This window comes from Pomacea canaliculata, linkage group LG4, assembly GCF_003073045.1.
Source record: "Pomacea canaliculata isolate SZHN2017 linkage group LG4, ASM307304v1, whole genome shotgun sequence".
Taxonomy (NCBI): domain Eukaryota; kingdom Metazoa; phylum Mollusca; class Gastropoda; order Architaenioglossa; family Ampullariidae; genus Pomacea; species Pomacea canaliculata.
Window position 1 is genome coordinate 10,335,455 of NC_037593.1, and position 23,869 is coordinate 10,359,323.

At 37.4% G+C, this 23,869-nt stretch overlaps 3 protein-coding genes across 7 annotated transcripts in view; 1 reads left to right on the plus strand and 2 right to left on the minus strand.

Annotated features, from left to right (window-relative positions):
- Window positions 1-62: 62 nt before the first annotated feature.
- On the minus strand, window positions 63-4,922 carry LOC112562320. 2 transcript variants are annotated; one of them, XM_025235510.1, is made up of 2 exons: window positions 3,510-4,922; window positions 63-1,879 (listed from the first exon to the last, which is right to left on the minus strand). In XM_025235510.1, exons 1-2 carry the CDS (start codon window positions 3,650-3,652, stop codon window positions 1,534-1,536), a joined length of 489 nt encoding a protein of 162 aa, XP_025091295.1. In that variant the 5' UTR covers window positions 3,653-4,922; the 3' UTR covers window positions 63-1,533. The 2 variants fall into 2 exon arrangements, with proteins under 2 accessions (XP_025091295.1, XP_025091296.1); XM_025235511.1 differs by lacking the exon at window positions 3,510-4,922 and adding an exon at window positions 2,645-3,498.
- A 1,479-nt stretch (window positions 4,923-6,401) lies between these two features.
- On the minus strand, window positions 6,402-13,050 carry LOC112563352 (developmentally-regulated GTP-binding protein 1). Its single transcript, XM_025237272.1, has 11 exons — window positions 13,023-13,050; window positions 12,733-12,848; window positions 12,263-12,428; window positions 11,642-11,772; window positions 11,151-11,220; window positions 9,384-9,553; window positions 8,786-8,971; window positions 8,066-8,178; window positions 7,478-7,600; window positions 7,203-7,298; window positions 6,402-6,717 (listed from the first exon to the last, which is right to left on the minus strand). Exons 2-11 carry the CDS (start codon window positions 12,769-12,771, stop codon window positions 6,711-6,713), a joined length of 1,101 nt encoding a protein of 366 aa, XP_025093057.1. The 5' UTR covers window positions 12,772-12,848; window positions 13,023-13,050; the 3' UTR covers window positions 6,402-6,710.
- Window positions 13,051-13,191: 141 nt separating this feature from the next.
- The window catches only part of LOC112563349 (eukaryotic translation initiation factor 4E transporter-like), a 33,619-nt gene continuing 22,941 nt past the window's right edge, over window positions 13,192-23,869 (plus strand). For all 4 annotated transcript variants that reach the window (XM_025237263.1, XM_025237261.1, XM_025237262.1 and 1 more), the window contains exons 1-11: window positions 13,192-13,419; window positions 16,007-16,146; window positions 16,553-16,626; window positions 16,942-17,111; window positions 17,991-18,165; window positions 18,912-19,131; window positions 19,307-19,364; window positions 21,859-22,137; window positions 22,395-22,564; window positions 23,100-23,304; window positions 23,653-23,865. In XM_025237263.1, coding sequence (XP_025093048.1) covers window positions 16,042-16,146; window positions 16,553-16,626; window positions 16,942-17,111; window positions 17,991-18,165; window positions 18,912-19,131; window positions 19,307-19,364; window positions 21,859-22,137; window positions 22,395-22,564; window positions 23,100-23,304; window positions 23,653-23,865 — 1,669 coding nt within the window. In that variant the 5' untranslated portion in view covers window positions 13,192-13,419; window positions 16,007-16,041. The remainder of the gene's footprint in view (window positions 13,420-16,006; window positions 16,147-16,552; window positions 16,627-16,941; window positions 17,112-17,990; window positions 18,166-18,911; window positions 19,132-19,306; window positions 19,365-21,858; window positions 22,138-22,394; window positions 22,565-23,099; window positions 23,305-23,652; window positions 23,866-23,869) is intronic.

The following is a 23,869-nucleotide window of genomic DNA, read 5'->3' on the forward strand; positions in this document are numbered from 1 at the left end:
ATCCATTCTAAATATCCATGTGAAAAGTGGTGTATGTATGAATGTCTTTTAAATGTTTAGTCTTTTTTTTTTTTTTGACTCGCTCTTTTCTAAAATTTATGAAAAATTTATACATCATATACAATGTGACATATAGTACATGCATCTTTACAAAATCAGGCCTAAATGTATATCTGCACCAAAAATATGTAGACATGTTCCAAGTAAATAGAGCAATTATATACACCAAAAACATAAAAAATAATATCTAAAACTATGTTGACAAAATTAAGTTGATAAGAGAGTATATGTGCATGTCTAAATACTACTATCAACAAAAAAGAAAATATTTAAGCAACTTTATTAGAAAAAAATTAATTTAATAATATCTTTAAATTAAGGCAACATTATTTGCTAGATCTGCATGTAATCAAGTCTTGGTGGAAAGTTATACTAAGCAATTGAATACTATGTTCCTCTAGCTCTTGTGAATACAAAATCAAGTAAAACAGATTTTATGGCTATTATTTACACATACTTTCTAAAGGTCAGCATCAACATGAAATGAGCCTGCTGACATAAATAGAACAAAGCACTTACTAGTTTGGCTCCAGACTGTACTTTTTGGGGAACCACATGGATTTATCTAAATTCATATTTCTGACATGGATCATAGCCATTGTGAGATCTTCAATATGCTGATTAGGCATTGCCACAGCAGCACACCGTTTCGTTATTTGGAAGGAAATGAGATCTTGATCTCAACTGCTATGTACACAGTCTTAGCTGACAAACATAATAATTACTTGCTCATATTTTGAGTTTTAGTGTCTAGTTATAAACAAAAGCCAGTCATATGAGGAAAAAACTTTAGTACTTGAGTTAGCCTGTAATCACACTTGGAAATACTGATGTATAGTAATCAACAAAGCCAAGACACTTCATTCCAAAGAACGTGTGTTAATCTTTTGCAGCATGGTCATCTTAGACAATAGCACCATAGTACATGATCTGCCAAGACTTTCTATTCTCACTGCAGAATGCTGGGAAACCAGCAGAAGATGCTGCCTTGTATAGTGACAGCTTCAGCTGCTAATGATATCTCTATTGGTATTCAGATATTCAGGGTATCTGACCATAGAGTACCTCTCACTAAGCTGCCTTGCTGTTGCTATGCAGGCAGCATCTTCTGCTGATTTCCCAGAATGACATAAGTCTTCCTGTCAGTGATACTAAGTTTTGTGGTGATTATGCTTCTCAGCATGATTACCACAAAACCTGGGCATTGGCATTAAAATATTCATTTAACTTGCTAGAACTTTGATCCTACTTTAGAGTCTGGCATATGTTAGCCTTTAATATTTGCTATACTTGGATACTGTAACTGACCTTTTTGGGTTACATGGTAAGTACATTGGAACAACAATAGAATTGCCCATTTTACAAAATTCACTTCCTCTCCTATGCACTGGGAAGCTTCGAATACAACTATGTACAAGTGTGGGAATGCTGGGAGTAAGGGGCTTAGAGAAACTCTATTTCTCAAGTTATGAATCATGGCAGTGCAGAAGGTGAGGGCTGTGATCTTTGCACTTGCATCAGTGTAGGCTGAGGAAGCGAAAGAAAAAGAACAGGTCTCTGCATCTGCATTGCTGGTAAAGATGATGGTGAATGCTGCTGAGGTGCTGGCTGCATTAGTAATGGTGATGTGTGATTAAGGGAAGAAGATGCTTGAATTCTTGCAGTGGTGGTCTTTCGAATTTTGATGCAAGGTGAATTGAAAACCCAATCTTCCACCTCCTTTGGGACATCAGTCATTAAAGACCTAGTATAATCTTCAAGTTCTGCTTCAGCCATGGCTTGGGACAGCACTGCCACAGTTCTTGAAATGGGAAATGATCTGAAAGGCATTGAAATACATGTTATTCAGGTATATTTTGCATTTAAAAAAAAAGTGCTTGCTGCTGAGCTCCTCTCCCTTCAAAAGTACTCCTTCACTGAAAATAACCAACTGACAATAAATCTTTTTGAATTTTTTTTTTTTCTTGAGAACAAGTGCTAGTGTGTGGGGTTCCCTTTGTGGTGATTTTCTGGGGAAGGGAAAAACATATATATTGTTGTGGTTTAGAAATTACATGACTAGTAAAAGAACTATAGGTTATCAAAAAGCTTTGCTGCTGTAGTGAATCCACTATAGTCCGGCCTTTCATAATCTAATGGAGAATGTAAAACAAATTTTTTTTATAAAAAGGCCTATAACATATGATGTACGTTTTGATAAGAGGAAGTGGTGATATGAACTGCACCTGATGTGGAAAAAAAAGCCGTTTAGTATTAAACGAGGAAACATAAATCTATTTCAATAAAAAATAATCTCCACGGTTTGTTTTTTTTAAAGCATGCATTTGCTTAGTATTAGGTCTGTGCATGCCTATATTTAGGCTATGCCACAGTTGTCACAGGTAAGATGCTAATTTCTTCCATTTTTATAGTGGTGCTATAATTAGGATGGAATAAAACAGCTACAATACAATACAACTTTATTAATCCGCAAGGGCAATTACAGGTATGATGATACGCCAGCACACTAGAGGGAAGATTATGTAAGAGATTAAAGGGAATAGATTCTGGCGACATACACACACACATGTGCACACATACCCACTCATAGAGTAACACAGCAACAGGAGGGTCAGTGGGCACCCCGCACAAGGTCACATCAGGCTGACACATCATCACAGCTAGTGGAATTGAAGAAGCTCTAATTTATGCTAATAATCTGCTTGAGCATAAGAAATAATTAGTACTACTGAATATTTTCCGCAGAGAAGGCAAAATATATTTCATCCGACCGTTCACGAACTTATATCCTTATATATGAAATACACGTTCATGATCCGTTTGATTAGTTACACTCGCAACCTCGTTCTGAGATGCTTTAAAAAAAAAAAACGCGTAGTGGGGAAAATACGTGTTCTAAATTTAGAACGTGGTTAACCACGAGCTAAGCACATGACTTAGTATTTCGGCACTTTGCATAATTATATTTAACAAAATACAAAACCATTCTGCTTTAAAATATTTATCTAGGAAGTGTGATTTTTTTTTCTTTAGCCACATGTACAATACACCCCTCCACCCGAGCTGTATATATATATACGTTAATATACACCTTTCAAATCTTTTGGGGTCTGTTGTCAGGGATTGCTAAGAATCAACAATATCAAATAGCGTGATCAAGAGGGACAGAATGGCAAAATGTATGCTCATTATTAATAATCATTTATCTTACAATTTAACGATTGGCGCAATAGAAGCGCATCGGACTGCATGGTCTCCGCGTATACGTGCATGTTGGTTCGAAAAGTACGTACGTGCTATACAAATCCTTTTATTATTATTGACTGAGTCACTTAACGTTGAACCAATGGTTCACATGTACTTCTATATATGAGCATGATCATGTGCTAAATAAATCACAGTACGTTTAATTATTTTTAAGTAAAACCGACAGACCATTGCATGATCACCTTTCAAGTACAAGTAGGTAGAATGCACGTCTCGATCTTGTCTCACCCAGCTCTGTGATCTCCCCGACGAGTGGATTTGAGGGTAATTCCTCTTTGGTTCGACCACAAACACTGATAAAATCGTACACAGCGCCAGAACTCATGTGGAGTAAAGCAGACGACGCAGCTATAGGTGACGGCCGTACTCTTGCAGGTTTCTTGTCGATTGCGGAGGTATGACGAAGAATTTTAACGCAGAAATAAGTAAATTTCACTGTCGAGAGTGTATCTGCCCACGTGAGAAAAACAAGACGGTAAATCCCCTCCTGCAGTTCGTTCGTCCGACGCAGCGTATCCGGATACGCTGCAACCAGTTACGTCGAGCCTGTAACACTGATCGAGCTTGTGGGAATGAGTCGCTGTGCGTGAATCCCCGCGCAGACCTGCACAAGTACGCCACATTACTCGATCATGCGACAGTGATGTCGCTTAAAGCAAATCCTGTTGTTTTGTAGGACTATAGATGAAGACGAAGCTATAGTTTTTTTTACGATGTCCTTGAGCAGACGGCGGAGGCGGTGAGTGGGCTCGACCCTCACTGGCTCGTCCGGTAGCATATAGTAATACAATCCTTGCCATCGATACCATGGGTTACAAGAGATGTTCTGATCGAGCTCGTCTCGGACACGGCAATGTTATCTAGGAGTACCCTGTATTTTTGTATGCAGTATATGCTTCCCCTTTTTCCTCCATAGTGTGACATAACCACAGTATGGGAACAGTTTTCTATTCTTGCAAGCAAATAAGACACCGATTTTCACTCCTCTCGTTCAATGCATCTAGAAATAATGCAGAGTGCAGTGATGCATCTATATTTTTGTGTGGCGGTAGTAGCTGAAATCAAATCCACACTGTATTTCTGATATTAGACTATGGATGACCCACAATAACTTAAAATTAAATGACGAAAAAAAAAAAAAACCCCAAAAAAACAACCCCAGAAGCTTTTTTTTCCCAAAGAGATCAGTCAGCGTTTACCCTTCATTGCCTGCCTCTGTTCGGGGAGGCGATGCTGATGATACTTTTTTTTACTTTAACACATAACTTAGGTTACATAATGTCTGCTGACATGTCTCTTGATGAGCATATTTCTCACATCTGTCGTGCTGCATGCTTTGTATTTCGGAAGATCAGCTCCATTCACCATACTCTGATCACAATCTCAACCATCAAAATTCTAATCTGCTCATTTGTTCTGTCTAAACTAGACTACTGCAACTTTCTTCTTGGTGACTGTTCACAGCACCTCACTGATAAACTTCATAAAGTCCACAACTCAGCTGCTCGATCGTTTTCCGCATTCAAAATTGTGAGCTTGTTCCTCCACTTCTTCACTCTTTTCGTTGCCTACCAGTTAAAGCTAGAATAGACAAGCTCTCAACTCTATGCTATGTATTCTTTGAAGGCTCCTCCCCTTACTACTTTACTGAAATCTTGTCCGCTCTCCTGCCTGAAACCTTCACTGCTCACGAGACTCCCGCACTCTATTTTTCCTCCCACAATGACAGTCATACAGAAAACGGACGTTTTCCCTCTGTGCTGCTTAGCAGTGGACCTCTCTTCCACATCACATTCGCGACTCCAAAGCTACATTCAAACGCTCTCTGAAAACATATCTGTTCACGAAGTAATATCCCTGAATTACTATCCTTAATTCCCTTGTAATACTGTCATGTTAATCATCAAGTATGGCTCCAACTATTTATAGTATCTTTCATCCATTGCTTTACGTTCTGTGCCTGTACCTTTCTCACCGTCCACTATCTGTTCATTTATCATTGTTTGGTCTCCACAGTGAGTACGATCTATCTTGGTGATAGTGGTGCTGCGCATTGTGACAACACATTATATTATTATTATTGTCCAATCTTCAGCAAATTTGACAGGAATATTCCTGTAATCTTGAGTCGTAGAGTAGCTTGATTTATGCTTTGGTTCCAGCAATATTTTTTGCTGTTCCCATGCTGGAGTCTGCTGATAGGGAGTGTGGTCATTGTTCATCAGGATCTTGACTGATCTGGCATGATGTCTCTTCTGCGGCCCATATCTATGGTCCTAACAGTGGGCATAATACCCTTGGAAGTGCCCATCTCTTCTCCAAAGTGAACCACAGCCGGTGGGTTGGCCTGATCATAGATGTCTTGTAGTATACAATACAGTGACTGAGCTGTAAGATGTAGCACATCAGCAGCCCTTTTGTGGCCTGTTTACTGCTCAGGTGGTTAACCCACAAAGTTCTTAGACTGACTGCAACCTCTTTATGGTTATAACTGAGCTTGGCTTCATGTCTGTGTCAGCATCAAATTTTAAGCCTTGTAGAAGCATGCAGAACTATTTTCTATCATGTCTTCCTCACTTCTGTTTTGTGCATGTCCATATGTGGATGACTCTTCTTAAGTTTACCAAATTTGTTTTTAAACTTTAGTACTTAAGCTTTCTTCACTTTCACAATGGGACTCATTTTAACAGCCTACCATACTAAACGAGCCAGGGCACGTACTGTCCTTTCCAGTCGTCAGAAAACAAAATCTCAAAAAGTAAAGAACACTCATATTCAAGTATCATACCAGTGACCTGTAAAAGACTAAAGTACTTCCTTAGCTTTCCATTATGACATATTCTACTTTCATGTATTTATAATATAAAACAACTGATGCTTGATTATCAACTATCCTGATATAATCTATTAATGTATCAAGCAATTCTTTCCTGACAATCTACCCATGCTCACCCGTATCATTTTTTTTCTTTTTTTGCTGCACAAATGAAGTTCCCTGCAAATGCACATTCATTCTAATTAAATGATTTGATTATCTATAATTCTTCAGTCGAAAGACAAGATGACAGCAGCCAAATTGCTTAACGGTAGAACCATTTTTATTATTGCTTCTACATGGTTGGATGGATGTAGAAGACAGTCTTTCTGGCACTAGACTGATTCAGCACAATGATATTCCCACACCACCATCATCACCACCACTATTGCAGGTTAGTAAATATTCAGAGCAAAGTCTGTGGTTTGATGGTGAAGGCTTGATACAAGTCACTAGGGTATTTGATGAAAGAAGGTAGGCAGAGGGTGAAGGTCAGAGCTGAAAGTCACTGGAGACTATTGGAACAACTGTACAATACTGGCTGCAGTTTTCCAAATCTCATCTTTAATCAGACCCTGGACAGATAAAAATGTAGACATAAAATGTGTATGTTTGAAGCTCACAATAAACACAGCAAACATGCTCTTTACTGTCATGTGTCCAACATACAAATCTAAGCTAAATAACCAAGTACTATGCATTTGGATCCATTTACTTCATTGTAGCCAAATGTGGTGGTCTTTTATTACTAAAAAAATATTTTAAAAAATTAAAATAAAAAGTGTTGCAAATGTAAAAGTATTCTAAAGTTACCACGAAAACTTTTCTTGAGAAACAATAACAGACACAAAACTTCCATTCCTAGAACCCTGAACTGTGTATTCTGTCTGCCTAGTAACAAACAATTGCTGGGACAGCACTCAAAGCATATTATTTGTGAGTATCATCATCTGTCTGGAAATTAAGAACATTTTCAGTCCCATATAAGCAACATAGTTTAAGAGCAAAATCATAACTGGCTGCTGAAATATAACAAACAAAAAGGTTTCTGATAACTTACTTTTTCAAAATCTGCACCACATCCTCATCATTGAGCACATGTTCCTTTCCCACTTTCTGTGGACAATGTTTGACTGATGTGCCCCAAACCAGAGCACTGCACATTATAAAATAGGGTAAGTTAATGAAAGTGCCCAAGCTTGATCAATTTAACAACTCTTACATTTAGACAACATAGAAGACTGCCAAATATTAAAAATTAAAAAAATAATGTTATAAGCACCTTAACCAAATGAATATTTAAGAGTGTATAAAATAAGAAAACGTCATACTCACTACTTAAATTCCCTTATAATGCTGCGGTGAATCTTGTTACAAAAATCTTCTACGGCACTGTGACCACTCTTCAGCACTACTGGGGATGTATAGTCTGGGAGCTGGCCTTTGGGTTTGGTGTAACTAAGAGAGGAACCAAGAGAAATAAGAGATACACAAGGTTCAATCATTGGTAAATATGCCATCTTCCTCGAATACTTAGCTTCAAACAATAAACTTGAACCACAAAACTGTTTCTCTCTGTATGCTGTACATATCATTACTTTGGTGTGTGGTCAGAGAATGTGAGGCATGCAAGAGATTGGTACTGTTAAGCTTGCATGTGTCTCACTTTTTGTGAAAAAAATTATTTCCTTCAAGGATTTAGTGTCTTTGCTTCGTGTGTCAAGCACTGCCTAAATTACTTTAAGGTATTGGCAAATACCTAATAAATGATGCATGGATGGAGTGAGCAATATATGGGAAGTAACCTCTGTCATCTTTGAATACTTTCTTTTCACTTTACCTATCTATACAATTATCAATAAAGACAAAAGTCTAGTGAAAAAGAAAAAACAACAAAACTGAAAAAAAAACCCACTGGCTTACATGCGAACTAGCTTTAGATAATCCCACATTTTTTCCAGTAAATCATCAAAGTTCCATTTATGGTGTGCTGAGATTGGTACACAATGAGGAATTCGATAAATAATGTCCAGCTCCTGTTACAACAGAGTAAAAGCAAATACTGACAGCAAAGACAGGATATCTTTATACCAGAATCATAATACAATCAATAAATAATAATAAATGCAAAATTTGTAAAGCGCATACTCACACTCCTAAGGAGTACAAAACAAGAACGAAACATGGACAGCATACGAGGGACAGGAAAACAAACAAATAACATGTTATAAAAGAATAAACAACTGTACTAAACGAAGAATAAAAGCAAATACAGAAAACACAAAGAGGAACCAAATTACAAGAACAAAAGAACAAGAGCTGAGAGTAACATGATGTTGCAAAAGGAAAGGTGTGAAAAAGGACTAGCATTTAAATGTGTAATATATATACATAGGCAAAAATTATCTTTTAAAGAAACTCCCAAAACTTCCATGCAAAATCTGTCATAAAAATATTTAACATTTGCTGCATCATAACCTTTGGGAAAATAATGCTGGGTCAAGGGCACAGATAAAGACACACAGGAAGAATGTGCACACCACAGACTGCCAGTCTACCATCCCTTATACTTTTCAGCACTCTTGGTGTATTAATTTGACAAGTGACAAAGATGAGGATGAAGGATGTAGCTTTAGCTCTTACTTCAATAGAGATCTGGTCGATTTTGTTGAGCAAATATATACATGGGATATAGACCCGGTTTCCTTCAATGACATCTATCAAATCTTCAGCTGTAGCATCATAGCGCAGAGTGATGTCAGCATTGTGAATCTTGTACTCATTAAGAATCGTTTTTACTGTATCCTGGTCCAGTTCACTTTGTGACACCTTTATATACATAAAACATTCAAATGTAACTTTCATACACATACAGCATTGTGTTACTTGCCCTATCAGGTAAATAAAGTTCTTTCACCTCCACATAAGACAAGCTTAATGAGGATCATATGAAATCACTCTAAACTGTTTTCTGCATTTACAAAATAATAGTAATTTTGTCATAGAAAGAAATGAATATTTACACATTTTGTCATGGTTCATGAAAAATGAGACACAGCATCCTAAAGGAAAACTAGGTTTAGACTGCATGTCTTCTTCATTTCTTTATGCTATGATCAGAAAGATTCACATAATACATTCACTAAAAGTAAAAAAAAATATATGAAAGAAATATTACAAAATAAAGTACATACAATTTTAACTCCTAATGGTTACTGGCTGAAGATTTGAAAATAATTACCAGAGATGTAAGGTTAAGTCCACCTTTCTCCTTTTTCTTAAAGATGATATTGGGTGGCTCTTTGTTAAGGCGAATTCCAAATCCTTCAAGCTCATGTTCAATAAGGGCCTTGTGTTGTAATGGCTTAAGAACATCCAGCACGATGAAAATCAAGCTGCAAGTCCGTGCCACTGCCAAATCATTTACAAACTGTAAACTGTACCTCCACAATATATGGATTGACAAACTGTAATGTATCATGTTAACAGTGAAAACAACAAGACCAGTTGTTCACAATGATTTTATGGGAAGGTTTTACACTTGTAAGATAAATACCTGACTTACGCGGGAAGGTAAAAGTCAGCATAAGGAGATGATTGTAATTTGCCTCCCACATAAAGTGTCTCAGACACATTGAATCCCTTGTTATCACTTAAGACACTATAGTAACCCTTTATATGTGTGGAAATGTTGAAAGTATGACAGAGTTTGTTGTATTAAATTGTCAGTTTACTATGCTGTCCAAGGCCAAAGATTATATCCACACAGCAGTGTCCTATCCTGAATCTACTAGAGAACTGTTTTACTGATCCAGGATCTTGGCATGCTCCCCCATTTGATTAAAAAGTGAAAATCTTCTATATATGCTATATTCCTACTAGCTGGCCTCTTCCAAACAGGCAAGATGTAAATCTTTTTCCCTGGGCTTTATGGAAGATCTTTGTCAGATGTGATGCCTGTTTCCCCACAAGTTAGGATCGACTCTGAGGTGATTCCATCCACTGCAGCTGCCTCATTCTACAGACTGGTTCATACCACCTGTAGGGCTTCTGATTCAGGTTCCTCCAGATCTGGATATTTTGGAATGAAGTGATGCCAAGTTTGGTGGTCTACGTCTGGGATCAGAACCTGCTTGAATTATTCTTTACATCTCCCTTTGATCTTGCTTTCTTCATACAGTTGGTTGCCATCTTTGTCACTGATAAATGTTGTCGAGATTTATCTCAGTTTCCTCGCCTTTAAATTTCTCTGGGGAACCTTCTGCATAGTGTGGATAGCTCTTCTCCATATTTAGTTCACTTGAATTTGCTGCCTCTATCATTCTTTTCAAGGATCGTCTGGCTAACCTGTACTTCACATAATTTTCACCCCTTCTGAAATTTACCCATATTCAAAACAGTCTCTTTTACTGCTTCTTTCACAATGTCATTCCACTATTCAGTCATCGTTTGAGATGTTTTTTCAAGAAAAGCAAATAGTTTTTATTAAGGAAGTGGGGTGCATGGTATTGTAGTGATTAATACTCGTTCTCATCACTACTGCAGTGAAAAGGTCTTAGTTACGATCTTGTCTAGGGACACTCCATACTTGACACTTGCTTGCAGGGTTGACCATCATGGGTTTTCTCCAAGTATTCCAGTTTGTTCTATCCTCCATCATCCACCATAGTGCAAAATCCCCTCAGGGTGAAACCAGTTTCTTACTAAATCAACTAACTGATAAGGTATTAAGACATGCAGATTAGTCTTACTGACCTCACAACCTCTCAAAAAGGGTCAGAAGGACTGGTGTTTAAAGTCAAGCTAGAAATGTAGCCAGACATGTAAACAGGAGATACATGTAATGAAAGATGAGAACTAAATTATCCTTACTGCACTGGCAACAGGCATTTAACTGCTGTGTGCAGGGGAAAGGAATGCTATCCAAAAAGCACACACAACTGAGAATGATCAAGCATACCACCATAAGCACCAACCTGTACATCTGTTACATTCCATATATATATACCTGCTATCACTTGCTTTCCTCTTCCTTTGCCATCTTTAGCTCCTTCAATGATACCAGGCAAATCCAGAAGCTAAACATAAAGAGATTGCAACAAATAAGTATTACAAGATGCACTGATTCACAGGGCTTGTATTTATTATCCATCCTTTCATTGGAATTGAGTTCACTGAGGTAAAAATCACATATTCACTTTGTAGAAAATGTATTTTATCTGACGCATGTCCAACCAGATTTTAACAGCTTTAACACTTTTTTATTGCAGTTTCTTCTCAAGATAAAAAAGGTTGAATATTGTAGGAAAGTATTTGAAAACACTGATTTGTTGCTAGTTTGATTTAAACTGTTTCATCCATGTATTTTTGTACACACTACTGAACCTTTGTTCTGCCACAATTTTGATAAAAACACACTGTAGGAAGTGTTTGCATTAGATCACACACAACATGTGGTTATAAGAATCTGAATGTTTGTTGTAGATTGAGTAATTTTACCTGAATCTTGGCACCTTTGTACCTGATGACGCCGGGAACTGTAGTAAGTGTTGTGAATTCATAAGCTGCAACTTCTGAGTACACACCAGCTAGGTTACTCAGCAAAGTTGACTTTCCCACAGAGGGAAAACCTGAATGAAAAGAGAGGCACGATGATGCTTCAAACACATTTTTTTGGTTTAAAAATATAAGGAAATAAGATTACACTTGCTATGAATGATTTATATATCACTTAGAAAATTTAAGTGTTCTAAGTAAAAGCTAAATCATATTTAAACAGAGCTCTTAGTCTAAGTAAGGCAATGACTAGACCAATAACCTATGAAGTTTTCCTTTCCCAGAATTTGAGTAATACATCTGTCTCCTATGAACAAATTGGTAAAATGGAAAAGGTAACCGTTCTTACTGAACTGAGATTTTAGATACTCTGAGGGATTTGCAGTAACAAAAATAAAAATTATATGAATACATGTTTTCATATCATATATCAACATGTAATACAAAATCTTCAGGAGTGGCATGCGTTTTGATGCCCTTCCTATACATGATGTTGGATTTTAATAATGAAATAAGCTATATCAGTGTTAGATTTAGAACTAAAACTATTAATAAAGGACCTACCAACAAAACCAATGCGAGCGTCACCAGTTTTGGCAACATCAAACCCCTCTCCTGCGCCACCTCCTCCCCCTTTAGGTTCAATAAGTTCACGCCTTAGTTTCGCTAGCCTTGCCTTTAGCAGGCCAAGATGCCCACTAGTTGCTTTGTTCTTCTGGGTGCGAGCCATCTATTGAAGCATCATTTCAGAGACATACACATTCACATTCACGCGCGCATGCATGCGGAGAGGAAAATCACCGCTGTTAGTCACATAAGTTATCGTACTTATCGGATCAGTGCTAGACTGGCTTCGTAACAGAAGTATACTACAAATCTTGGAGTACGTTGGTTCGCGCGTGTGTGTGTGTGTGAGAAAGTCAAAGACTATGTGTCGTTTTAGATTCTGAAAACCGATGACTGAAAGAGTTTATATTTGCCTTCAATTAGCCAACATCGTAATTTAAAAAGAAGACAACAAACAATTCATTTACTTCGCTTTCAATTTCTGCAATCTTCTGAAGAATAGACATTTTCACAGCCTTAAGTTTTCACAACGTGAAATGTTCCCGAAGATGGTCCGAGACAACTGTCGTATTCAGTCCACGATCTGAAAAGTGTAACACATTGTTCGATGACGTAATAGCAACATGTCCTGTTCTTTTTCTAAACAAACATATGCATAAGACTTAAATTAACTTTAAATATTATAATGCATAATGCGTTTTCTATTTAAATGCAAAATAAAACTAAAATACAGGTTTTTAGCTCTTTGATGACGCACCTATTGTACGCCGGAAATGGCTGTTTCGATTGTGTTTCAAGGACAAAATAACTATTTTTCTATACTTTGACATATCTTCTACAAATTTGATTTTATTGTTGTCTTCTGATTAAAATTCAATCAAAGATGACACACTATTGTAAATTACCAATATTTTATTGACCTTTGATTAGCGCATGCGCATATCCGGGCTGTCGAACATCTGAATGTTGTTCAGCAGCCGTTCGAAGATAGTGTACAGTCTTTCGTTTCTTGTCTTCATTGCTGTTCCTAGCTTGTATACTGTAGCATTTAATTGTTTCTTTTCAATGTCTGTTTCTCATTTAATTATTTCATAATATTTAACTGTTTAACGTTATTATTTACGACAAGAAGCAGTTACAAGAAGCCAGACAAGGTAAGTAAAAGGCCTTAATGTCAACATTCAGTCAATGCACGTCGTATTCATACACAAATTTTAATTTTATGCACTCTTTATAAAGTTCAAAGCAATTTTATTATAAATACTGCCCATAAACCAAGAAAAGCAAATAGTTTATATAACTTTTGCTTTGCTTTCTGTGTATTCGTTGTGTTTTTCTTTCCAGCAGAACGGTTAGCGATTTTAAACCGATTGTCATCGTGAACCATAAAGAATGCAGTACTAAAGTAAAACATACTTGCTTTGACAGAGATGCACTGCTATAAATGTCGCCAAACAGTGAACAGGAATAGAGTTGTACATAAGGGCTATGTATAGATGTTTTGAGACAGATGACATGGTGTTGAAACTCCCACTGGCTAGTTCGACAGTTACGAACATTTAGCATAAGTAGTTACTTCACATCAAAGATGCATCTGGTCAGGTCGTAAGAAAATTACTATTACAGAAATAAACACTATATAAGGAATAATTAATTTTCAGAATAACAGCATTGCTTGTGATGCCTTCCCCAGCCCAACACTCATGAAGTATTCCAGTTTTACACTTTTCAAGAAATTTACTAACAGTGCGGATGGTGATCATTTTCAAAATGGAAGATGAAAATAATGGTAATGGATACCATCCAGGGACAGTTGTTAAGAACAAGGTCTCTTAGTCTGAAATCGGTACCATTTAAAACAAATTCCCAGCGTTAAATTGATAAATGGTCACCATCAAACTATTCTGACATGTCAGCAGCATCAAAAACTTTGTCAAAAGTATTAATTATACCTCCATAGACAAATGCTTTTGTTGAATATAACTAAATTTTAAGATTTTCACAGGTTTGACCAAATTATTTTTCTCATTAGGTGGGATTTTTAAGAGGGACATTTGGAGTTTTTGCAGCAGTCCTCTTTGTAAATATTTTTTATAAAAAACAGCATACTAATTCTTTTAGTCAAATGTGTTACTCTGGTAGAGTGAAACCATGAACTTTATCTTCTTGACCAAATATTATCTGATGCAAAATACTGCTGAATCCGTCTCTCAGCCGAGATGTCTGGTGGTCCAACTGTTAGTGTTTATCATCACCAATGCAGTGATGGTTTGCTGTCCTGTGTTCAGCTCTCATTTTGGACACTGTTCTTTCTCTGTACATGACATCTGTTTACAGGGCTGGCTGCCTTTCCGTGATGTAGCCTTAGTTGCTAGTTCGGCATAAAACACCAGTCTTCCCACCCCTTTCACACAGCCAGTTTATTAACAGTGTCGCATAATGCGATCGGGCATTGCGGCACTTGCTCTCTCACAGGCACACTTGCAATCACACAGACTTTTGCACGCCCGACGTGACCAACGAAGCCAAACACTCCTCAGTGGACACAAAACACGCACACAAGGGACAATACGTAAGTTTATTGGTCACAAAGTACGACCCACCAACTCAAAAGTAAAGGAAAAGAAAACAATCATTACGTCAAAAAAAAATACAAAGCCCGCACTTTGATGGTCAACAGCCCTCCATCCTCACTTCAATGACTGACGGCAATCTGTTTATACTTTGACAATAAATGCCACATCCCCTTGAGCCTGTAGAAAGCAATGTACATAGATAACAAACTTTCCGGCTATGCACGTATAACCACTAAGCTTGCCCCTCAAGCATGTCTCTCATAACATTTTGCTAACAGCATCGTCTGCTACAACAGACGCAAAACACTACATAAAGCAAACTCCCTAATGCAATCTTAGTCGCTAACCACATGTCATCACAATGCAAATAAAAATTCCCCATTATAGAAACTCAGCACATCTTCCCCCCATGCTCTTCGTACACAGTAGGGTCCCTGCCCCCACATCTTACACCAAGGCCAGCAATCGAAGACCCTATCAGGTACGCCACCTAACTTACAATGTGCCTCGAGGCGGCTCTATTACCTCATGACCAGTCCCAGCCAAGAGATGCGCAACCCACTGGCCTTTCTCCTGACTATACTAGATGGCTGGCCACACTCTCTCCTGGCCTCCACACCTTGACCGATACCACTGTTTGATCACCTTAGCATGATATTTCTACCTATAACACAGTAATATAATGTTATTTGTAAACTTTTTGATTTATGAGACTTGGATGATATTGGTGGATTTTTTTTTAGATTTAATTCTTATTAGTAGAGGTCATTTGTGTGTTTAAAAGCCTGGACGAGTGTTATAAATGAAATAATGTTATGCATCTCAGTAGCAGGGCCTGAAAACACATTCCCTTCATATAAGGTGCTGTCCTCATAATTTCACTTGCTGATTCCAACTGGTAAAAGTCAAATGCCTTTTAAATTTGCTGAAAGTGGTTAGAAACTATGCTGTTTACATAGATTAATAATATTTGAAATTCCATTTGTTGTTGAACACTGACAAATTGACAAATTTATTTTAAAAAGTACACATTTTTAGCTGGAAAGATGGTATGGTTATGAGGCAGCTTGCAGATTACAGAATGATTGAAGAGAACATTCACAGCATTTAAAAATGTTTCTGGTGTTTACTCATGCTTTGGAGCATTTCTTGGTTTTGTGTGCAGTTTTTTCCATGCAAGTTTATATGTGTGCCTAAGTAATGGATAAAGAGGACACAGCCAGTGTTTCTGAAGATGAGGATATGGAAGAGCAGCAATTTCGCAGGGACACACCAGGTCCTATGCCTGAGCATCAGTACAGCAGGGTAAATTTTTCGCCTTTTTGGGTTTTTCATTTAGATGGTCGTATCAACATTAACCTAGTTGTCAGGTATTTTCTAGTTCATTTGTGAAAGGCTTTATCATGTATAGGGATGATTTAAATTTTGGTAAAGCTAAAGGATTTTAAGGTGGCAAATAAAACATTTTATTACTGCTACAGAAAAATTGATAGGGTAGTTAAAGTACATTTTTAATTACTTTTGCAGCTTACACATGCTCTACTTGCTGTTTTGCATACAGAATAGAATACAAGAAAACCAGAATCTGCAGACTATCATTCTTAGAAAAAATGCTTGGTTTCTGTTTTAGTGTACATTTGTGCAAGTGTGTAATTTTATGTATACAAGGTACTGTATCTTGTACAATAGACTATTTCGTGATATGTTTCAGAAAAAATTAATTGAAATATCAGAGACTTTTGGAGCCAAGCTACGACCAAGTTGTCTAAGCAAGGAATTTGACACGTGAGTACTTAAAATCTGTCTACATCTGCTGTAATCAGATGTTTAAATTGTTTACTTTGGTGGTGGGGGGTGGGTTTGGGGTTTCCACAATCCATGTTAGTGTCAATATTATTTGTATTGTTTTTGCTGATGTTTGTAGCATCCAAATAGCCCTGAATGATATACCATTTTGTTTGTGTTTTAACATCAAGATATATGTGCTGAAAATTTGGCTTTTATAAAATTTCGGGTGTCTTACAATTTGATGGAAATCTTGTGAAGGTCTTCAAAAATGTTGGTGTATTAAACCAATGTTTTTGATTTTGACCACCATAGGTCAGAGGGGCTCTGGGATCCAGAAAAATGGTTTCGTTCATTTGGAGGTGGCTCAAGAGAAAACTCTCCTCTTAATGTACCTGATGGACGTGAGCGCCGGCGACATTCCGACATGGTTCGACCATCTGAAATTGATCGGGATCTTTGTGCTCGCAATCGAAAGTTTTCAGGTAACATAAAATTTGTCCCTGGTGTATAAACTGGTATCATGTTTAAAGAAAAATAAAAAGATTCTATTTATTTTTGGTGTCATAAGTAAATGAGATGCTTTAATTTTACAGTGAAACTTTAGTGGGTTCAGCTTTAAAGCACTTTTAGATGATTTTATGTACTGGATTTTCTGATCAATGGTAGGATCTTGGCATGTCACATTTAATTAGTGTGGTTTGGGGAAGCATTGCAGTACAAGAGAGTTTGAAAAAAAAATATCCCAAGTCCTTAAAAAGTCCCTTTTTTTTCCATAGGCCAGAGCCCAGAAAAGTTCTCATTTGGGGAATTAATCATGTGCTTTTTTTATGTTTATACAATTTGCATTTTCTGATTTTTTAATTTTTAAAGATTGAATCGGAAGTAAAGTAGTAGGCTACTAAGATGCTATTGTAGTTTGATGCAGCTGTGGGTAGACGTGGCTGATGTAAAGCTATTGGGTATAAAGTCCAGGTCATATAGTAATAATGTTGATTTATGCAACACATTTACCAATTAAAGTATCAGACTCGGAGCACTTCAGAAAACCAAATAATATAAAAAAAAATAAAATAGCCTTAAAAGTCATCAAGACATCAGCCTGATAAATTTATATAATTTAAAGTTTTTTTTTTCTTACATGCATGCATGATAAAAATACAGTAAAATTATTTTTTTCCTTTCAAAATAATAAGCAGAAATCCATTAGTTACGCAAGAGATTAAAGGGCATATGGTCTTGATTCTATGCCTTACACCATAATGAATGGGAAGGTAATGTCAGAATGTCTTGATGGCCATGGTATACTCAATGATCTGAGTGAAGAGAGATTCATTCTTGTATCATAGTACGTTTTTGTGCAGTGGCAGATCCTAGGGAGCGTCTGAAGGAGGAGCGTGATGGCATTGTCCTTAGTCCTCAGCGTCGCAGCTTTGGCACTGGCTGCCACGTGTCTCAGACGTCATCATCCATTGTGATCTCTTCTTCGACGTCAGTTTATCGGCAGTCTAGCATTAATGAACGTGATGAGCGTGAAAGGTAATAAACATGCTGTTTCTGCTTTAAAAAAAAAATATATCTAAGAATAATAATCAGTTATTTCCATTGTACAGGGTTCACAAGGTGAGATTATGAAGCCCTAGGATAATTTTGGTTTTCGGTAACTTCAGATATATGCATGGCAGAAAAGCATGGTATAGAGCAGTGGTTCTCCAAAGTGTGGTCCGCGGACCACATGTGGGCCACATGCTTAAGTCAGGTGGTCCGAGGATGTCAGTCATCATATGTCAATAAAGTGATGTTTATCACCTAAATATCTCATCAAAAACAATTAAATTCATCGCATTAAAGTCTTAATAATAACTTTGCGAAGTATGTAATTTTATGTAAACTTGTTACTGTCACAAAAGTACATCTAGTTTTGAATTGTAATGAAACAAATGAGGCAATTTAAATTTGAAATAACTGGTACAGTGATATTAGGCCTTGGTGGTCCGCCATATTTTTTTATTTTAGTAAAGTGGTCCGCGGTCCGAAATACTTTGAGAACCACGGGTATAATGAATGCAAAAAGTAAAGCCGTGAAGAAATTTATGGTGATAACACATTGAATCTTTTCACTGCAGTTGTAGACATTAAATATTAAGGATGTGCTTAACTGGTAACCTTTATTATTTTATTTATTATTTTATCTTTATTATTAGCATATCTTACAATTGAAAGACTTGGAACTTATATCATGAAATGTATGTCCTCAATTTCAATGATGAGCATTGTTGTTTCAGGGACCGTAGAGACCAGCGCCGCATTGGCAGTGGTAGAATCCAAATTGATCGGGACCAAGGGCGTGATTACCATGCAATCAGGGATAGAGATAGAGACCGGAATGAACGTGATAGGGATAGGGACCGTGACAGGGAACGGCGGTTCAACGAGCGTCCAGATCGCTCAGATAGATTTCGACGATCAGATAGTCGTGATTTTGGAGACAAAATGGCAGAAAGAGTATGTCTAAATTTATTAATTAATATTAGAATGCTGTTTTAGTTCTCATTATTTCCTGCCTGTTTTCAGTCCCTGCCGAATGTCTTTCTTGAATGCTTTGTGTGTGTGGATGCATGCTTGTGAGTGAGAGATATGACTCGATATCATTATTTTTTTTCCTTTCTCTTCATTTCAGAGAGAACGTGACTTCAACCACCGTGAAAGAGACAGAGATGAGAGGCGTTTTGACAGGGGTAAGCATAAATTTAGCTGCAAAGCTCTTGATGTTGTTTCCATAAAGAGTCTTTTTTGTATTTGTGTATTGTTTTGTTTTACCAAATAATTACAGGCAGTCCTTGACTTACGACATTGTTCCGTTCCTATGTCGCGTCGTAAACCGATTTTCGCTGTAAGTTGGAACTTACATGCATACTGTAGGTAAATAACATACTGTAAGCACTTATCCCATCCTAACACAGTAATTATCAAAAAACACATATAAAATACATTTAATTCTTCCACCATGCACACCAAACATGAAGTTCAGGTTACGACGTTTACGACGCAAAACCACTTAAGTCGAAACAAGGCTTTATACAGTAAATGGGAAATGTGTCCTAACCATGAAACATTGTAACTCGGGGCTGACGTAACCCGAGGACCCCCTGTATTGGGTTAGTGGAAAATTCTTCATGTATTTTGCTGGGTTTTTTTTTTTAAGGGGCAATTATATAAAGAACAAAGGTCAATAATATGTTGCCTGTTTTTTTCCAATAACTTTTTGCCATCTTTCAGTTAAATTCATAATTTCTCATTCTTAGAAGAACCTGTCTTTATCAGTGAAAAACTGTATTGATTTAGAGCCTCATCTGAATTAAAAGCTATAACTTGCAGAGAGTTTTGAAGAGAGTGAATGAAATAAGTACAAATTCGATGGGGCTAGGTTAGACAAATATGATGGATGTGTCAATGTATTCTATCCAAACTAGAATAACTTTTGATGAGGGATTAAACTTGTGTGCGGTCTCACATCTCACAACTCCTTTACAATTAATGAGTGCTAAATGTTTCTGGATGAGAGATTCATTCAAATTGTCCAATTGTCGATAGTACACAGTCGATTTGTGTGGTTCCTTGGTATGAGATCATAAAAACATGGCACCTTTAAAATCCCACCACAATGAGGGCATAACTTTCCTCTGAAGAAATGTCTGCTATATCAGCTTGAAGCGAATTGTCTCTTTAGGACCAAGGTTGTTTGCATACCACATTTTTGTAAATGATCCGCTGCTCACCACCAGTTATCAGTTCCAAAAGAGGATCATTTTTTTTCTTTAATGAGCATATCAGAGATGATTATGTTCACTGTCAAACATCTTTCTGTTCATGAGGAACCTGAATATCGAGGCTGCTTACAAATCCCAGCTTATTCAGGTGGTCGTAAACGTTTGAATGATAAATGATTGATGTTTCTACCAGGGCTTCTGCTAAGGCTAAATTTTTTGGGGTCCCAGGGACCCCTTCTTCAGATTTTTAAGGGGTCCCTGTTCTTTGCCCAAATTTGAAGGGGACCCCATTGACGAAAACTGAAGGGGTCCTCCGAACTTTTAATGCGTACTGTACGCAATTTTTTGCGTAAGCAGAAGCCCTGTCTACAATCTTTCATGTTGTGTAAGATAATATGGGTTTGACTCGATCTGTGCCTTTATTATGATGTCTTCAACCTTGTCAAGCCTCCAAAACCAAGGAGCATCCTTGAGATCGAAATCACCAGCACGGAACTTCAGCTATTGTTGGCACTGACGTTCTTATAGAACAGTGATGCCCAACCTTTTTCGGCCTGCGGGCCATATCCATTTCGGACAGCCGTGTCGCGGGCCATATCCATTTCGGACAGCCGTGTCGCGGGCCACTTCGCCGCAAAAATACAAAAAGGAAAAAAAAAAATAGAGCAGATACCATTTTTTATTAGAAACAAGTTGTACTTACCATTAATTATGTAGTAATTAGTGGGATATTTGAAGTTGTTTTCCCGAAACCAACTTCTGAATGTCCGGCTGCATCGTAGAGACACCAAGTCAGAGCACTGAATCGAAATGTTCGTCCATCGAAAAAAAGATTGAGAGACGCCCCCACGTGGGGATAAATACTTCTTCCTTTTTTTTGTTTTTTTAAGGTCTTATTTTATTACTAACGTGCTGATTTCCTGCACCGTGGGCAGAAGTTTCGCGGGCCGGATATGGCCCGCGGGCCGTAGGTTGTGCATCCCTGTTATAGAACATTGTGGCCATAAACTTTATGCAATTTTTCACAAGTTTGACACTTTTTTCTTTTACAGAAGTTAAACAATAAAATATGACAAAAATGCACAGCTTTGTCTTCCATTTTAAACTTATGGTAAAATCTCCAAAATTCAACCAAGTCAGTCAATTTTTGTTAAGAATGAAGCTGCAGATGTCAGATGATGTATAATAATGACTCTAGTACTTTTAAAAACGATCTAGCGCCATATATTGCAAAAATGCGTCGTGACTTTTCCAACAACCCAGTATGTTTGTGGATGTGGCTGTCAATGATATTTTGCACATTCCTAGTTTTTTCATGGGGTAAAGAGTCTGATATGACTTTGGACATTAGTTATGACAGTAGGTAATGTTTTCAGCTTTGTTGGGGAGGATTATCGGGTGTAATGTGATCAGAGATATGCATGAACACTTTTATGCAATGCATTATGATGGGGATTGTTAGGTCGCAGACGTTACAACAGTCATGAAGAAGCAGAAGCACCAGAGTGGTATACTGGGGGACCTACAAGTCAGACAGACACTATTGAGCTGCGTGGGTTTGAGAGAAAAGGACACAGTTCAGACTGGGTATTGGAAGAAGAAAGAGAAGAGGATGGCAAAGAAGGAAAGCAACCAATGGAGGATGATGAAGAGGAAGAGACTGAGAATGGCAAGAAAGGCAAGCTTGTCAATGCTGCTGGAGATGCTAAAGCAAATGGTCCTCTAGTAAAGGTGGACCATGGTAAGTAAATAAACCATAAGATTTCAGCTGTCAGTCTTCTTTTTCACTTCAAATGATTTTTCAGAATCCTCACCCCACCTCCACCCAAAAAATTCAAGGTAGCTTGTTTGCTAAGGTAATGCCTTACTTTTGAGCACATTTAGTTTAAGCACCATTTTGCAGCAGCTTGTAATAGGCCTTTCTTAGTAATTTATTTGTTTATTAAACTCTGCTTTGAATTGTTTCTGATACTACATTTGTTTGCTTCTGAATACCAGGTTTTAATGTTGGAAAGCACAATGGTAATGTGGAATCTGTGACTAACTTTTCTGAAGAAATTTCTGGCGAGTTCAATGTTCGACCCTCACCTCAGCCATCACCTCATCGAATCAATTCTGTTTTTGACCTTGACCAGTTCCTTAAGATTGATCACATTCCTGGACTAGAGGTGAGTTTACAATTTTATTTTTTAAATAATAGCACTGTTAATGCAAATTTTGCTTGTTACAAAGCTAAATGTTAACGGTGAAGCATGGTGATTTTTGTATGTGGGTAAGATATGCTATTGAAATAAATGTCAAGCACTTTGATTACTGCAGATATCAGATACTTTCAGTGCTTTGGATTCAAGGTCCGATCATGCAGATGGGAACATTGCCAGTTTAAAGAACTTTTCTCTCGGCCTTTTTCTTCATTTTTATTTTACATTGTACAAATCTAAGTGAAAGGGGGTGAGTGATATCAAACAGTTTGGAAGTTCACAAAAATTGGTCACAGCATAAATTTTAAAAATGCTGCCAAAAGGAAGGATACTTTTTTTTTTTGTTTTGTTTTGGCATAGGTATTCAGTTGCATTTCGACCACAGTGCATGCATATGTACCTTGTGTACCTTGTGTTTTGGTAAAGGTTTCACAAATATGTTTCATGAGATAAACATTTAAAAAGGACTTTGACACCATCTTTATTGATCAAAAACTCTTAGGATCTGCTTCAGGAGCCACAAGCAGAGGTTGAACCCTATGGTGATGGGGGTGCAGCAGAACCATCTGGTAGTCGTTTTAGCAAGTGGTTCAATCCTGCAGCAGCTGCAGGCATGGCCGATCAGAGTAATGGCACTTTTCATGGCATTGATTTTATCCAACGCCAAAGCCCTGCCAATGTCAGCGAGGATTTTAGCTATCTGCATGGTATGTGTTCTAGCTCAGATGAATAAAAAGATGGAAGGCATATCAGGTCATGTAGGGCCTGCACCTATGGCAAGATTTAACACTGGAAAAGGTGCAGTTTAACTTAATAGAACAAGAAACATACAAATGAATAATTTTTTTTATTTTATAAGATTATTCTTTTGTTCCATACTTTTGACTTGTCATCATAAGGTGCATACAGCTAGTGAAACTGATGACCAGTCTTGTGAAGATAAAACATATATTTGTATGTTACATCCTACTTCCCAAATTTCCCTGAATTTTTAAGTAAAAGGTGTGAAATTGGTTTTTTGTCTACAAACTTTTTGTGACTCATTCTAATTTCAGAAATATTAGATGGTGCCAGAAGTCCAGTCACACACTCTCCGCCTCTCTCTATGGCTGCTCAGCTGTTTGGAGAAAAAAATTTCTTTGCTCCGTTTCCCATTAACCAGGATACTTTAACTCCAGGTCCAGAACATTATACACAGCAGAAGAACTTGCCCCCCATTGTCTCAGCCATGTTTCAGAACAGTGCTGCTGAAAAGTCTGGCAGTGCTTGTAA